We start from the raw sequence: 15,616 nt of genomic DNA, 5'->3' as shown, positions 1-15,616 counted from the left end.
TAGAACCTCCCTGCTCTTTTACAATGCCGACTCTTCCATATCTCTGCAATCAAACAAGATTATTCAGCAGTCTCTGCATAATATCCAGATTCTCATGGTGGATTCACAGTGTACGCTATCAAGTAATTTGCCAATAAAACTATTGATGCATAGATACGAAAGGCAAATATTTAAATTCGGTGATCAGGGAGGTTTCTCAGTGAAAGTTGAAACATATGTGTCAAGGTAATGCAAATCTCCCCTGGGTAACAAGGGCAAAGGCTCCTAAAGAACCCCTCGTTGTGGCATATATTCGTACAGCACGAGGCACAGCCGCAATCATTTCACGTAATTTCAATAAATCTACTTTTTTGTTCATATTTGGCCCAGAGCTACAGTTGTTTCTGGAGATGTGCTTCTGCGAAAACCTGAACCATGAATTACTAAGTGTCCAGACCTGAAACGTCACCCGTCCTTATTCTTCAGAGTTGCTGCCTGACGAGCTGAGTTACTCCAACGCTTTGTGTCTATCTAACTGAGCACACTATTGGTCTGCACATGCCTCGTGACTGCACTGTTGAACACATCTTCCATCACTTTGAGAGGAGGATAGAAGAATGGGAATCGGATTGTCCTGCTTGATTTTACAGGACATTTTTGGGAAAGCTTCCTAATTGCTATGTTTATGCAAGTGCTGCAATTATGTTGGAACAACTTGGCCACAGGGATGGCTATTTCTAGCTTTTTCGCACCTTAAGCACTGGATGCTTCAGCTTCTATGAGTTTGCTTCATCCAATACTTTCAGAACTTTCTGCACATATTGTGGATTAACTGAACTTCTCAGGGTTGGTTTATGTGATTGGGGGCATTTCAGGATCAAGTGGAAATGGATCACCCAATGGCACTGATTGCAAAAGATGTCTGCAGATTTACAACGGTTAGTCACCCATCACTTCTTAGTAAATTATAAGGAAAATATGAATTACTACTCTTATCATTTTTAATGTTACCAAATGGAACATAAACAGTTAACAATCTGACAGAATCCTAATCACAAACATACAAGAACATTAAACTCAATAGTGTAAAATAAACAAACGTGTCAATCATAACAAGATTCATGGCATCTCCTTTCTGACGTCTGGAAATAGTACACACGTTTAGTCTCGAATGGTCTTCAAACACGTATCAATAATGAGAGAAAGGGAAAAGTTAAACATACTATAATGTCCATGAGAATGAAATATGAAACGGCCTTTACGGAAGACATAGAATAAGTGAAAGCAAAAATCAATATTAATGCATCTTCAACAATACTAACATTACAATAATATTAATGCATCTTCAACCCACTATCTGATGCCAAATTTCTCTCGCAGCATTTTAATCTGAAGTAGTTATTAAGAGATCAAACCTGTGATCTTTGCTGACTTTTCTTCTTGATTCACCCGATTTTCTTCTTCATCATCATTTTCTTCCTCAAAGTCATCCAAGTTTCCAATATCAGCTTGTTTCATGCTCATTAGACTCGCCAGGCTTTGCATATCCTCATCCCTGTTTATCACAATCATATCTAATGAAAAGCTGTGGGCATATTTCAGAATGTTCATTGACAAAATTGATATTTATCTTGGAAAGCAGATTATCCCGAGTCCCCGTGCAAGGCCATGGCATGTGAGATGTCACCAAATATGAAAACTGTCTCTCTCATCGAAAATTAGCGCAAGGGGTAGGGAACTGCAATTAGCGGTAATTCCACATAGGTGAGGAAGGGGCGGAGGACGGGGGGGTGGAGGAGGGGGGGGCGGCGGAGGGGGTCTGGAGGAGGGGGGTGGAGGAGGGGGGGTAGAAGAGGGGGGCGGAGGAAGGGTCTGGAGGAGGGGTCTGAAGGAGGAGGGGGGTGGAGGAGGGGGATAGAAAGGGGGGGTGGAGGTGGGGGGTGGAGGAGGTGGGGTGGAGGAAGGGGTAGAAAGGGGGGGTGGAGGAGGTGGGGGGTGGAGGTGGGGGGTGGAGGAGGGGGGTGGAGGAGGGGGGTGGAGGAGGGGGGTGGAGGAGGGGGGTGGAGGAGGGGGGTGGAGGAGGGGGTTAGAAAGGGGGGGTGGAGGAGGGGGGTGGAGGAGGTGGGGGGTGGAGGAGGTGGGGGTGGAGGAGGTGGGGGTGGAGGAGGGGGGGTGTAGGAGGGGGGGTGGAGGAGTAGTGTGGAGGAGGGGGGTAGAAGGGGAGGTGGAGGGGGGGGTTGGGTGGATTGAGGTGAGGGGGATAGAAAGGGGGGCTGGAGGTGGGGGGGTGGGTTGAGGTGAGGGGGTGAGACCAGCCAAGGACGGATTTCCGTTACCACTCGTGATCAAAGCATTTTACCGGTAGGGTGGATTTGATTTTTAAATAATTTCACTTTGCATGAGGCAATTTAACAAACAAAGATCATTTAATCCAAACATTATTGCTCAGTCGTACAACTTGTGACATAATTGCAACAATTGCTATACGTTAGCCTGAAATTTCAGCGCCGTATAATGCAGCAGAGATGTAAAATTGTGATGAATATGTCATAAATAAATCATTTATCACGATTTTACGTTTCTGCAGAATCTTATGCAAATATGACCTTTTTTATCAAAAAGCCTCAATAATCTATTCTAGAATGGTCATGAAATGAAATATTGAACATTTAAATATCTCCATGAAATTACAATATCAATTGTCACGGTTTTCACAATATTTCTTGCCCATTTGTTCAACCTTGAGGAAACGGAATCTACCCAGCAATATAATCTGCATATCTTCCACTCGAAGAAACAATAATGGCAGAGCTCTTGCAGTAAATTCATTGTTAAAAAGTTCTACTATGCCCCATCAGTAACTTGAATCCTAGCGCTGAGACTCGACCAGGGAGACCGACGTCAGGGAGAGCCATAGTGGTGGCTGACTCCATTGTCCGAGGTGTGGACAGGAGATTCTGTGGCAACAGGCGAGACTCGAGGATATTGTGTTGCCTCCCTGGTGCCAGGGTCCAAGATGTCTCGGTCCGACTTCAGAACATCCTCGAGAGGGAAGGGGAGCAGCCGGAAGTAGTTGTGCATGTAGGCACAAATGATGTGGGTAAGAAGAGTAAGGAGGTTCTGCAACATGGCTATAAAGAACTAGGGATAACCTGTACAAAAGGGACGGGTTACACCTTCATTGGAGGGGGACTGACATTCTGGCACGCAGGTTTGCTCGTGCTACACGGGTGGGGGGAAGGAGTCAACAATATGGACGCGTATGTGTGCAGCTAACGGGAAAGAGAGTGTAGGAAAGGCCACGTTTAAACTAACAGAGCAGGGGGATGGGACCCAATTCAAAGAGACAGAGGGACATAAAAGGAGGCCAGAGGTAAAAGGTAGAAGGGAGATAAGAAAAACTAAGCTGAAGCTTTGTGCCTTAATGCGAGGAACATTGGAAATAAAGTGGATGAATTGAATGCGCAATTAGTAGTTAAGGAATATGATATAGTCAGAATTACAGAGGCATGGCTCCAGGGTGACCAAGGCTGGGAGCAAAACATGCAGGGGTATTCGATATTCAGGAAGGATAGACAGAAAGGAAGAGGAGGTGGGTTGGCATTGTTGATCAAAGAGGAGATTAATGCAACAGCAAGGAGAGATATTAGCTTGGATGCTGTAGAATCGGTATAGCTAGAACTGCGAAGTAGCCAAGGGCAGAAAACGTTTGTTGGAGTTGTATACAGACCACCAAGCAGCAGTAGGGAGGTGGCGGATAGCATCGAGCAGGAAATTAGGGATACGTGTAGCAAAGGTACAGCGTTATCATGGGTGACTTTAACCTACATATAGATTGGGCCAACCAAATTGGTAACAGTGCTGAGGAGGAGGATTTCCTGGAATGTATACAGGATGGGTTTTTAAACCAATATGTCGAGGAATCGACTAGAGGGCAGGCCATCCTAGACTGGGTATTGTGTAATGAGGAAAATTTAGTTAGTGATCTTGTTGTGCAAGACCCATTGGACAACAGTGACCATAATATGGTGGAATTCTGCATTAGGATGGAGAGTGACACGGTTAATTCAGAGATTAGGGTGCTGAACTTGAATAAAGGAGACTTTGAAGGTATGAGACGGGAATTGGCCAGGATAGACTGGCAAATTATACTTTAAGGGTTGACGGTGGAGATGCAATGGCAAAGATTTAAAGACCGCATGGATGAACATCCAGAAATTGTTCATCCCTGTCTGGTGAAAAAATAAAACGGGGAATGCGGCTCAACCGTGGCTGACGAGGGAAATCAAGCAAAGTGTTAAATCCAACGAAGAGGCATATAAATAGGCAGAGGAAGCGGCAAACCGGAGGACTGGGAGAAATTTAAAACTCAACAGAGGACGGTTAATTAAGAGGGGGGGGGGGGAAAGTGCATGAAAGAAAGCTTGCGGGGAATATAAAAGCTGACTGTAAAGGTTTCTTTAGGTATGTAAAAAGGAAAAGTTTAGTGAAGACAAATGTAGGTCCCTTACTGTCAGAGACAGGAGAATTTATAATGGGAAACAAGGAAATAGCAGAATAGTTAAACAAGTACTTTGGTTCTGTCTTCTCTAAGGAAGACACAAACAATCTCCCAGAAATACTAGGGGAGCGAGGATCTAGTGGGGGTTGAGGAAAAGAAAGAAATTTTCATTAGGCGAGAAATAGTATTGGGTAGGCTAATGGGACTGAAGGATGATAAATCCCCGGGACCTGATGGACTGCATCCCAGGGTCCTCGGGGAGGTGGCTCTAGAAATAGTGGACGCATTGGTGATAATTTTCCAATGTTCAATAGATTCAGGATCAGTTCCTGTGGATTGGCGGATAGCTAATGTTATTCCACTTTTCAAGAAAGGAGCGAGAATTATCCCTGGGATGGCGGGACTGTCATATGAGGAAAGATTGAAAAGACTAGGCTTGTATTCACTGGAGTTTAGAAGGATGAGGGGATATCTTACAGAAACATAAAATTATAAAAGGACTGGACAAGCTAGATGCAGGAAAAATGTTCCCAATGTTGGGCGAATCCAGAACCAGAGGCCACAGTCCAAGAATAAAGGGCAGGCCATTTAAGATTGAGGTGAGAAAAAACGTTTCCACCCAGAGTTGTGAATTCGTGGAATTCCCTGGCACAGAGGGCAGTGGAGGCCAAATCACTGGATGGATTTAAGAGAGAGTTAGATAGAGCTCTCGGGGCTAGTGGAGTCAAGGGATATGGGGAGACTAATGTACTGAAGGATGATAAATCCCCGGGGCCAGTTTAAATTCCACCTCCAGTTTAAATTCCATTTGGAATGTTTTGGAGGACCAAGAAACCAAGGAGAAGGCAGGCACGGGTTATTGATTGTTGACGATCAGCCATGATCGCAATGAATGGCGGTGCTGGCTCGAAGGGCCGAATGGCCTCCTCCTGCACCTATTTTCTATGTTTCTATGTATTCGAAGGGGAGTTAGAGGCGACCGTGGCTGACAAGGGAAGTTAAGGACAGTATAAAAATAAAAGAGAAGTATAACAAAGCAAAGGTGAGCGGGAAGCAAGAGGATTGGGAAACTTTTAAAGAGCAACAGAAGATAACTAAAAAGGCAATAAGGGGAGAAAAGATGAGATACGAAGGTAAGCTAGCCAAGAATATAAAGGACGATAGTAAAAGCATCTTTAGGTATGTGAAGGGGAAAGAATTAGTTAAGACCAAAGTTGGACCCTTGAAGACAGAAACAGGCGAATTTATTATGGGGAACAAGGAAATGGCAGATGAGTTGAACAGGTACTTTGGATCCATCTACACTAAGGAAGACACAAACAATCTCCCAGATATACCAGTGGCCAGAGGACTTAGGTTGACAGAGGAAATGAAGGAAATCCATATTAGGCAGGAAATGGTGTTGGATAGACTGATGGGACTGAAGGCTGATAAATCCCCAGGGCCTGATGGTCTGCATCCCAGGGTACTTAACAAAGTGGTTCTAGAAATCGTGGATGCATTGGTGATAATTTTCCAATGTTCTATAGACTCAGGATCAGTTCCTGTGGATTGGAGGGTAGCTAATGTTATCCCACTTTTTCAGAAATACGGGAGAGAGAAAACAGAATTATAGACCAGTTAGCCTGACATCGGTGGTGGGGAGGATGCTGGAGTCAATTATAAAATATGAAATAGCGGCACATAGCAGTAACAGGATTGGTCCGAGTCAGCATGGATTTACGAAGGGGAAATCATGCTTGACTAATCTTCTGGAATTTTTTGAGGATGTAACTAGGAAAATGGACAAGGGAGAGCCAGTGGATGTAGTGTTTCTGGACTTTCAGAAAACATGTGATAAGGTCCCACATAGGAGATTATTGGGCAAAATTAGAGCACATGGTATTGGGGGTAGAGTGCTGACATGGATAGAGAAGTGGTTGGCAGACAGGAAACAAAGAGTAGGGATTAACGGGTCCCTTTCAGAATGGCAGGCAGTGACTAGTGTGGTACCGCAAGGCTCGGTGCTGGGACCGCAGCTATTTACAATATACATTAATGATTTAGATGAAGGGATTAAAAGTAACATTAGCAAATTTGCCGATGACATAAAGCTGGGTGGCAGTGTGAACTGTGAGGAAGATGCTATGAGGATGCAGGGTGACTTAGACAGGTTGGGGGAGTGGGCAGATGCATGGCAAATGCAGTTTAATGTGGATAAATGTGATGTTATCCACTTTGGTGGCAAAAACAGGAAGGCATATTATTATCTGAATGGTGTCAAGTTGGGAAAAGGGGAAGTACAACAAGATCTGGGGGTCCTTGTTCATCAGTCACTGAAAGTATGTATGCAGGTACAGCAGGCAGTGAAGAAAGCGAATGACATATTGGCCTTCATACCAAAAGGAATTGAGTATACGAGCAAAGAGGTCCTTCTGCAGTTGTACAGGGCACCTCGAGTATTGTGTGCAGTTATGGTCTCCAAATTTGAGGAAGGACATTCATGCTATTGAGGCAGTGCAGCGTCAGTTCACAAGGTTAATTCCTAGGATGGCGGGACTGTCATATGTTGATAGAATGGCGCTGCTGGGCTTGTATAGTCTGGAATTTAAAAGGGTAAGAGAGGATCTTATTGAAACATATAAGATTATTAAGGGATTGGGCAAGCTAGAGGTAGGAAACATGTTCCCGATGTTGGGGACATGTCATATGTCAGGCTGTTATTCATTGACTACAGCTCGGCATTTAATACAATCATCCCCTCCAAGCTGGTTACCAAGCTCTCAGATCTGGGTCTCTGTGCATCCCTCTGCAATTGGATCCTCGACTTCCTCATTCACACACCACAGTCTGTCCGTATTGGTGGAAATGTGTCATCCTCGATAACAATCAGCACGGGAGCACCTCAAGGCTGCGTGCTCAGCCCCCTGCTGTACTCACTTTATACTCATGACTGCGTAGCCGGACAGTGCGAACTCCATTATCAGGTTCGCCGACGACACCACTGTTGTGGGACGAATCACTGATGGGGACGAGTCAGAGTATAGAAGTGAGATCAACCGATTGACCAAATGGTGCGAGCACAATAACCTGGCTCTCAACACCAGCAAAACCAAGGAACTGATTGTGGACTTTAGAAGGGGTAGGAAAGGGACCCACAATCCCGTTTATATCAACGGGACAATGGTGGAAAGGGTCAAGAACTTCAAATTCCTGGGCGTGCATTTTCCGAAGATCTTTCCTGGTATCAGCACACTGATGCAATTATAAAGAAAGCACATCAGCGCCTCTACTTCCTGAGAAGATTACGGAGAGTCGGTATGTCAAAGAGAACTCTCTCAAACTTCTACAGGTGCACAGTAGAGAGCATGCTGACTGGTTGCATCATGGCTTGGTTCGGCAACTTGAGCGTCCAGGAGCGGAAAGGAATGCAGAAAGTTGTAACCACTGCACAGTCCATCATCGGCTCTGACCTCCCCACCATCGAAGGGATCTATTATAGTCGCTGCCTCAAAAAGGCTGCCAACATCATCAAGGACCCACACCATCCTGGCCACGCACTCATCTCTCCGCTATCATTGGGTAGAAGGTGCAGGAGCCTGAAATCTAGTACATCCAGGTTCAGGAACAGCTTCTTCCCCACAGCCATCAGGTTATTAAACTCGCCAACAAACAGACTCTGAACTATAACAGCCTATTGCACTTTATCTGTTTATTTATATGTGTATATACATGGTCTATGCTATATAGACACACTGAACTGTTCTGTATTTTTTATGCTTACAATATTCTGTTGTGCTATAGCAAGCAGGAATTTCATTGTCCTATCGGTGACACATGACAATAAACTCTCTTGACTCTTGACCAGGGGCCACAGTTTAAGAATAAGGAGTAGGCCATTTAGAACGGAGATGAGGAAAAACATTTTCACCCAGAGAGTTGTGAATTTGTGGAATTCTCTGCCTCAGAAGGCAGTGGAGGCCAATTCTCTGGATGCTTTCAAGAGAGAGTTAGATACTCTTAAAAATAGCGGAGTCAGGGGATATGGTGAGAAGGCAGGAACGGGGTACTGATTGTGGATGATCAGCCATGATTACATTAAATGGTGGTGCTGGCTTGAGGGGCCGAATGGCCTACTCCTGCACCTATTGTCTATTGCATCCCAGAATACTCAAGGAGATGGCCCTAGAAATCGTAGATGCATTGGTGATCATTTTCAAATGTTCTCTCGACTCAGGATCAGTTCCTGTGGATTGGAGGGTAGCCAATGTAACTCCACTTTCTAAGAAAGGAGGGAGAGAAAACGGGGAATTATAGACCAGTTAGCCTTACATCTGTAGTGGGGAAGATGCTGGAGTTGATTATTAAAGATGTAATAGCAGCGCATTTGGAAAGCAGTGACGGGATCGGTCAAAGTCAGCATGGATTTATGAAGGGGAAACCATGCTTGACTAGTCTTTTGGAATATTTTCAGGATGCAACAAGTAGAATGGATCAGAGAAAGCCAGTGGATGTGGTGCATTTGGACTTTCAGTCTTTTTAGTCAAAAGCCTTTGACTAGGTCCCGCACAAGAGATTAGTGTTCAAAATGAGAACACATGGTATTGGGGATTGGGTACTAGCATGGATAGAGAACTGGTTGGAAGACAGGAAGCAAAGAGTAGGAATTAACGAGTCCTTTTCAGAATGGCAGACAGTGACTAGTGGGTACCGCAATGCTTGGTGCTGTGACCCCAGTTGTTTACAATATATATTAACGATTTGGACGAGGGAATTAAATGTAACATCTCTAAGTTTGGGGATGACACAAAGCTGGGTGGCAGTGTGAGCTGTGAGGAGGATGCTATGAGGCTGCAGGGTGACTTGGATAGGTTGGGTGAGAGGCCAGATGCAGTATAAGTGGATAAATGTGAGGCTATCCACTTTGGTGGCAAGAACAGGAAGGCAGATTATTATCTGAATGGTGTCAGATTAGGGGAACGGGAGGTGCAACGAGACCTGGGTGTCCTTGTACATCAGTCACTGAAAGTGAGCATGCAGGTACAGCACACAGTGAAGAAGGCCAATGGCCTTCAATGCAAAAGTATTTGAGTTTAGGAGCAAGGAGGTCCTACTGCAGTTGTACAGGGCCTACCTGGCGAGATGGCACCAGGAGTATTGTGTGCAATTTTAGTATCCTAATTTGAGAAAGGACATTATTGCTATTGAGGGAGTGCAGCGTAGGTTCACTGGGATGAGGGAAAACTTTTTCATCCAGCGAGTTGTAAGTCTGTGGAATTCCCTGCCGCAGAAGGCATTGGAGGCCAATTCACTGGATATTTTCAAGAGAGAGTTAGATTTAGCTCTTAAGGCAAAGGGAATCAAGGCATATGGGGAAGAGCCAGAATGGGGCACTTTGGATGATCAGTCATGATCATATGGAATTGATTAGCCATGATCACAATGAATGGCGGTGCTGGCTCGAGGGGCCAAATGACCTCCTCCTGCACCTATTTTCTATGTTCCTATTACCATGTAACTGAATGGATATAAAATGCATCTTAAGCAACTGCAGATGTGTTCGATCAATCCAAGAGACTTACGTTGCTTTGCCTTCCCTCAGGAAAATGCAAGATAAAGAAAATTGTAGTGTGGCAGCAACAATTTTTTTCGATAAAGGCTTGAATTTGAGTTTGACATCGGTCTGTGTGGGCATGGGGCTTGCGTACTGCTTCATGTTGATGCTACTGGTGGCCAGGGCCTTCCTACGGCCTGATGGCGACTCCTGGAAAAAGAAAGAAAAGCAGTCAATAGTACTTTAGAATAGAATAGGAAAATATTACTAAATTGAATTGAATTGAATACTTAATTATCACATGTGACAAGTCACAATGAAATTCATTGCTTGCATACCGTGCCACGGTATGCAAATAGCCGTACGTAAGGGGTGCTCACAAAGTTACAAATCCCCCCATTCCCCCTTTGTTCTCTCCCCCCCCCCCCCACAAGGGGGCAGATTATTATCTCAATGGGGTTAGGTTAGGTAAGGGGGAGGTACAGCGAGACCTGGGTGTCCTTGTACACCGGTCACTGAAGGTTGGCGTGCAGGTACAACAGGCAGTGAAGAAAGCTAATGGAATGTTTGCCTTCATAACAAGAGGATTTCAGTAGAGGAGTAAAGAGGTACTTCTGCAGTTGTATAGGGCTCTGGTAAGACCACATCTGGAGTATTGCGTACAGTTTTCATCTCCTGATTTGAGGAAGGACATCCTTGTGATTGAGGCAGTGCAGCGTAGGTTCACGAGATTGATGCCTGGAATGGTGGGACTGTCATATGAGGAAAGATTGAAAAGACTAGGCTTGTATTCACTGGAGTTTAGAAGGATGAGGGGATATCTTATAGAAACATATAAAATTATAAAAGGGCTGGACAAGCTAGATGCAGGAAAAATGTTCCCAATGTTGGGCGAGTCCTGAACCAGGGACCACAGTCTTAGAATAAAGGGGAGGCCATTTAAGACTGAGGTGAGAAAAAGCGTTTTCACCCAGAGAGTTGTGAATTTGTGGAATTCCCTGCCACAGAGGGCAGTGGAGGCCAAATCACTGGATGGATTTAAGAGAGAGTTAGATAGAGCTCTAGGGGCTGGTGGAATCAAGGGATATGGGGAGAAGGCAGGCACGGGTTATTGATTGGGGACGATCAGCCATGATCACAATGAATGGCGGTGCTGGCTCGAAGGGCCGAATGGCCTCATCCTGCACCTATTTTCTATGTAACTGTGAATTAGTTGTTCAACATTTAGGACATTTATTGTTCACTTCTGCAAGGTTTTTTAAATTCTGCAATATTTAAATTCCAAACCATTAAAATATAATCAGCTGTGTAGGAAGGAACTACAGATGCTGGTTTAAATCGAAGATAGACACAAAATGCTGGAGTAACTCAGCGAGACAGACAGCATCTCTGGAGAGAAACTAAAATATGTTAGTTTGACAAATAAAAGTTAAATAATTTGAAGTAAAAAATGAGGCTTTTAGCACATAATTGACATTCTGGAAACATCTACTGCCTTTCCTGATGTCCACTGCTGGCAGGCATACATTTCAGATACTCTGCGAACAGTGCTTGACATTTCAGTTTTACAGGCTGAGTAGAATAAGTCAGAAATGTAACATGCCATCCTTCATAGAAAGTCTTGTTCAAGACCATCCTTATCTGAGAGATTATGCCTGCCTGCATTATACAGAACTAATAGTGCATGTAGATACCTTAAGAATGAATATAAAAATGCATCAAACACTCGAGGAGGATTTAAGTCCACTCAGAAGAAATACTTCAGAATATGCAAATACTCTCTACAGAATTAGGTTGAACAGATTTGATGAGAGTACAAACAATAAAAGGTGCTCTTTTCCCTTGCGGCCCCTGTCAATCAGTCAATGCGATTAATGCCTAAGGTTCTGCAAACCTATTAAATTAAATAGTCCTGTACAATAAAGATCCATCAAGCTATTACAATACCGCTATCATTATGGTGTTTCTGCCAATATAGTTGAGTACCTCACTATCAGTACTTGAAGAGAATGAAAACGGTTGCATGCTGCCTCCAATCTTTAAACAACGCTCATTACATCTTATGTCGCAAAGATTGTTACTATATCTTGTTTTTGTTTCAAGTCAATTTTATGCAATAATTTTGTACGGATGATTAATAAAGCATTCATTCTATTTTGTTTAATTCAACAGACTCACGGTAATTAACTAGAGTTTCAGTGCAGTGAATCCATTATGAACAAATTTTCAAACACAATAGCTAAAAATGAATGGGTGATTACAGTGTAGCTTTCCCATTGCATCTACATAAAGACTGGAGTACAAAGGTGTTTATCATGGCAATGCAACATAAATTAGCAAGCAAAGAGAGTCTCAGCACTTGGCCACAATTAGCATCATTTATAGATTTAAATACAGCTGCTCTCTGTGAATGCTTTTACTATTTAAATGTAATAAGTAATTCAAAGGAACATTGTAACTCTTATACTGTAAGGAATCTCATATTTGAATGTAAGCATTCTTTCAGTTACAGTCAGCTCGGGTGGGGTAAGCATTAAACATTATATACTGTGGTAAATCAGGCATTGAAATCAACCTGTTATATAAATGATTATTAAAACATCAATTAGCAGGTATATTGACCAAGTTAAATTGTGAGAGAGTGAGCGAGAGTGAGCGGGGGTGAGTGAGTGAGTGAAAGAACAAGTGAATGAATGAACGAGAGTGAATGAGTGCAAGTGAGAGTGAGCGAGTGAGAGTGAGCAAGCAAGAGTGACTGAACGCGAGTGAGTGCATGCGTGAGTGAGCACGAGTGAGTGTGTGAACAAGAGTGAGCAAGTGAGAGTGAGCATGTGTGCGAGAGTGAGCGATTGTCGAAGCGTCAGTGAGAGACTGTGTGTGCCTGCAAAGAAAATTGAATAGTCTTCAACAGGTGCTAGAGAAACAAATTTCTATTCGTTCCTCTACTTCACAGAAAGACAACTTCTTCCAGTAGTTTCACTATCAAAGCAAATTAATGCTTGGCTGGAACTGACAAAACCAATGCAACTGGCTAATTTAATAAGCCGTGAATGAATTGGAATGCACGCCCTATTAAGGTGCTAATTTGCAGATCAAAGGCATTCTCACACCTGGTAAAGCTGTAAAGTAAATACCAACTGCTTACTTCAACAATGGTTCCTGCTGCCTGGGAATGCACACTTTTGCTAACCTTGACCTATGCCATTTCAAAAGGTAGTAATTTCATCATCTGAGAAAAATGCTAAATCAAGAGGAAACACCTCTGCAGGTGCTTTACATGGTTAAAAAATGCAAGATAAAACATTGGCTTTACATCAAAACTAGAATTGGCAATGTAATGAACACTGTCACGATCGTCATAGATCACTTTTTTACTATCCCTTTGTATGTTCTGATTCAATACGTCACATGGAATAAGTGGAGAAAATCATTTATTTAAGATTCATGCAGGATAATACAGCCAATTTATTAAGAAACACATATTGGACCTGGTATCTCACAGGCACACAGATGAAACTGTAGACAATGCTGGGTATTTTGGGATCTGTTGAAATGATCTGTTTAGCCTGTTTAACTAAAAGCAGGCGATCCACTCTGCATAGTTAAACATTTATAGTCAAGTAATTAAAATTCAACCACAATAATAAATCATGCCATTTTTAACAGGTGGCCCATTCCCTACAGGACTGGAGTGCAGGACGATAGAGAGGTGTTGCAGTATCCCACCTGGAGAAAGGACTCCCCAGACCTTGGCCCATGTCTATACAAATAAGAACATGCAAATAAATGTCAACACCTTTAGCACAGGAACACAGGGAGCTGCAGCTGGTGTATCTGCAGTTCATTCTTACACAAGCTGTAGAGGGCAGTGGATTCAGCTCTGACCATCACCAACAGCTCTCCCTCCATCAAAAGTATCTGCATGGGGCACTGCCTCAAGAAGTGGCATCTGTTATTGAGGATCCCCACTGTCTGAGCCATGCCCTCTTCTTGCTGCGAGAAGCACCACACCAGCTTCACGAACAGCTATTTCCCAACAACTCGGCTCTTGAACCAATCCACATAACCCTAATCCTAGCTCGGCAACAGACCACTGAGGATCACCTCCTGCACTACCTTTTTAAATAATTGTTTTCCACTAATATCTTGTCTTTTATGCAAGGTCTTCTTTCTTTGAGAATGTTTTTGTAATTTGTGAAACATTATATTTTTGTGCGAGTGTGAGTGTCCGTGTGTGAAATGCTGCTTGAAGCAAGATCTGCAGCCATGAACCTCTCCGTACTTGTCCAAATGACCATCAACTCCACTTGACTTCAACCTCTAAAAATGTACTTCCGGCGGGAAATAAATTTAATGAAATAAACCAGCCCCCTTTTGGCTGATAGACAGGTCTTCGTTCAACAATTATTATGTCCTAACATATCACACCTATTGGGCAATAAATATGCAAATTCAGCAAGTTCTTAAAAAATAAGTGAGACTCAGGGGGAGCAGTTAGTCATAGTGATACAATGTGGAAACAGGCCCTTCGGCCCAACTTACCCACGCCAGCCAACAATGTCCCAGCTTCACTAGTTCCAGCTGCCTGCGTTTGGTACATATCCCGCCAAACTTATCCTATCAATTCCTATTAAATCTTTTCCCCTTCACCTGGAACCTATGTACCTGTCTAACTGTTTCTTAAACTTTGGGATAGTCCCAGCCTCAACTACCTCCTCTGGCAGCTTGTTCCATACACCCACCACCCTTTGTGTGGAAAAGTTACCCCTCAGATTCCTATTGAATCTTTTCCCCTTCGCCTTGAACCTATGTCCTCTGGCCTTATACTCTAAGTGCGGTCTCACCAACGTCTTATACAACTGCCACATGACCTCCCAACTTCTATACTCAATAGGTACACAAAAAAGCTGGAGAAACTCAGCGGGTGCAGCAGCATCTATGGAGCGAAGGAAATAGGCAACGTTTCGGGCCAAAACCCTTCTTCAGACTCAATACTCTGTATACAACTTCTATACTCAATACCCTTACTGAAGAAGGCCAATGTGCCAAAAGCCTTTTTGACCACGTTATCTACCTGTGACTCGACCTTCAAGGAACCATGCACCTGCGCTCCTAGATCCCTCTGCTCTACAACGCTACCCAGAGCCCTACCATTCAATGTGTAGGTCCTGCCCTTGTTAGACGTCTCCATGACTGTCTAACTCTTTCTTAAATGTTGGGATAGTCCCAGCCTCAACTACCTCCTCTGGCAGCTTGTTCCATAAACCCACCACCCTTCGGATTCCTAATAAATCTTGTCCTCTTCCCCTTGCACCTATGTTCTCTAGTCCTTGATTCCCCTACTCTGGGCAAGAGACTTTGTGCGTCTAACCGATCTATTCCTCTCATGATTTAGTACTCCTCGACAAGATAACCTCCTGCACTCCAAGGAATAGAGACCCAGCCTACTCAACCTCTCCCTGCAGCTCACACCCTCTAGTCCTGGCAACAACCTCGTAAATCTTCGCTGTACCCTTTCAAGCTTGACAATATCTTTCCTATAACATAGTGCCCAGAACTAAACATAATATTCTAAATGCAGTCTCACCAACGTCTTATACAAC

The 15,616-nt window shown here is 43.7% G+C and overlaps 1 protein-coding gene across 4 annotated transcripts in view; it reads right to left on the bottom strand.

The window, feature by feature from the left end:
* The window catches only part of ehbp1 (EH domain binding protein 1), a 351,647-nt gene that overhangs the window by 247,056 nt on the left and 88,975 nt on the right, over positions 1-15,616 (bottom strand). For all 4 annotated transcript variants that reach the window (XM_033026308.1, XM_033026305.1, XM_033026307.1 and 1 more), the window contains exons 6-7: positions 10,042-10,223; positions 1,395-1,534 (exon numbers count right to left, since the gene is read on the bottom strand). In XM_033026308.1, the coding sequence (XP_032882199.1) occupies positions 1,395-1,534; positions 10,042-10,223 (322 nt within the window). The remainder of the gene's footprint in view (positions 1-1,394; positions 1,535-10,041; positions 10,224-15,616) is intronic.

This window comes from Amblyraja radiata, chromosome 8 (genome assembly GCF_010909765.2).
Source record: "Amblyraja radiata isolate CabotCenter1 chromosome 8, sAmbRad1.1.pri, whole genome shotgun sequence".
Classification (NCBI taxonomy): domain Eukaryota; kingdom Metazoa; phylum Chordata; class Chondrichthyes; order Rajiformes; family Rajidae; genus Amblyraja; species Amblyraja radiata.
Note: the sequence above shows the minus strand (reverse complement) of the source record. Positions and strands in the feature narration are given on the sequence as shown.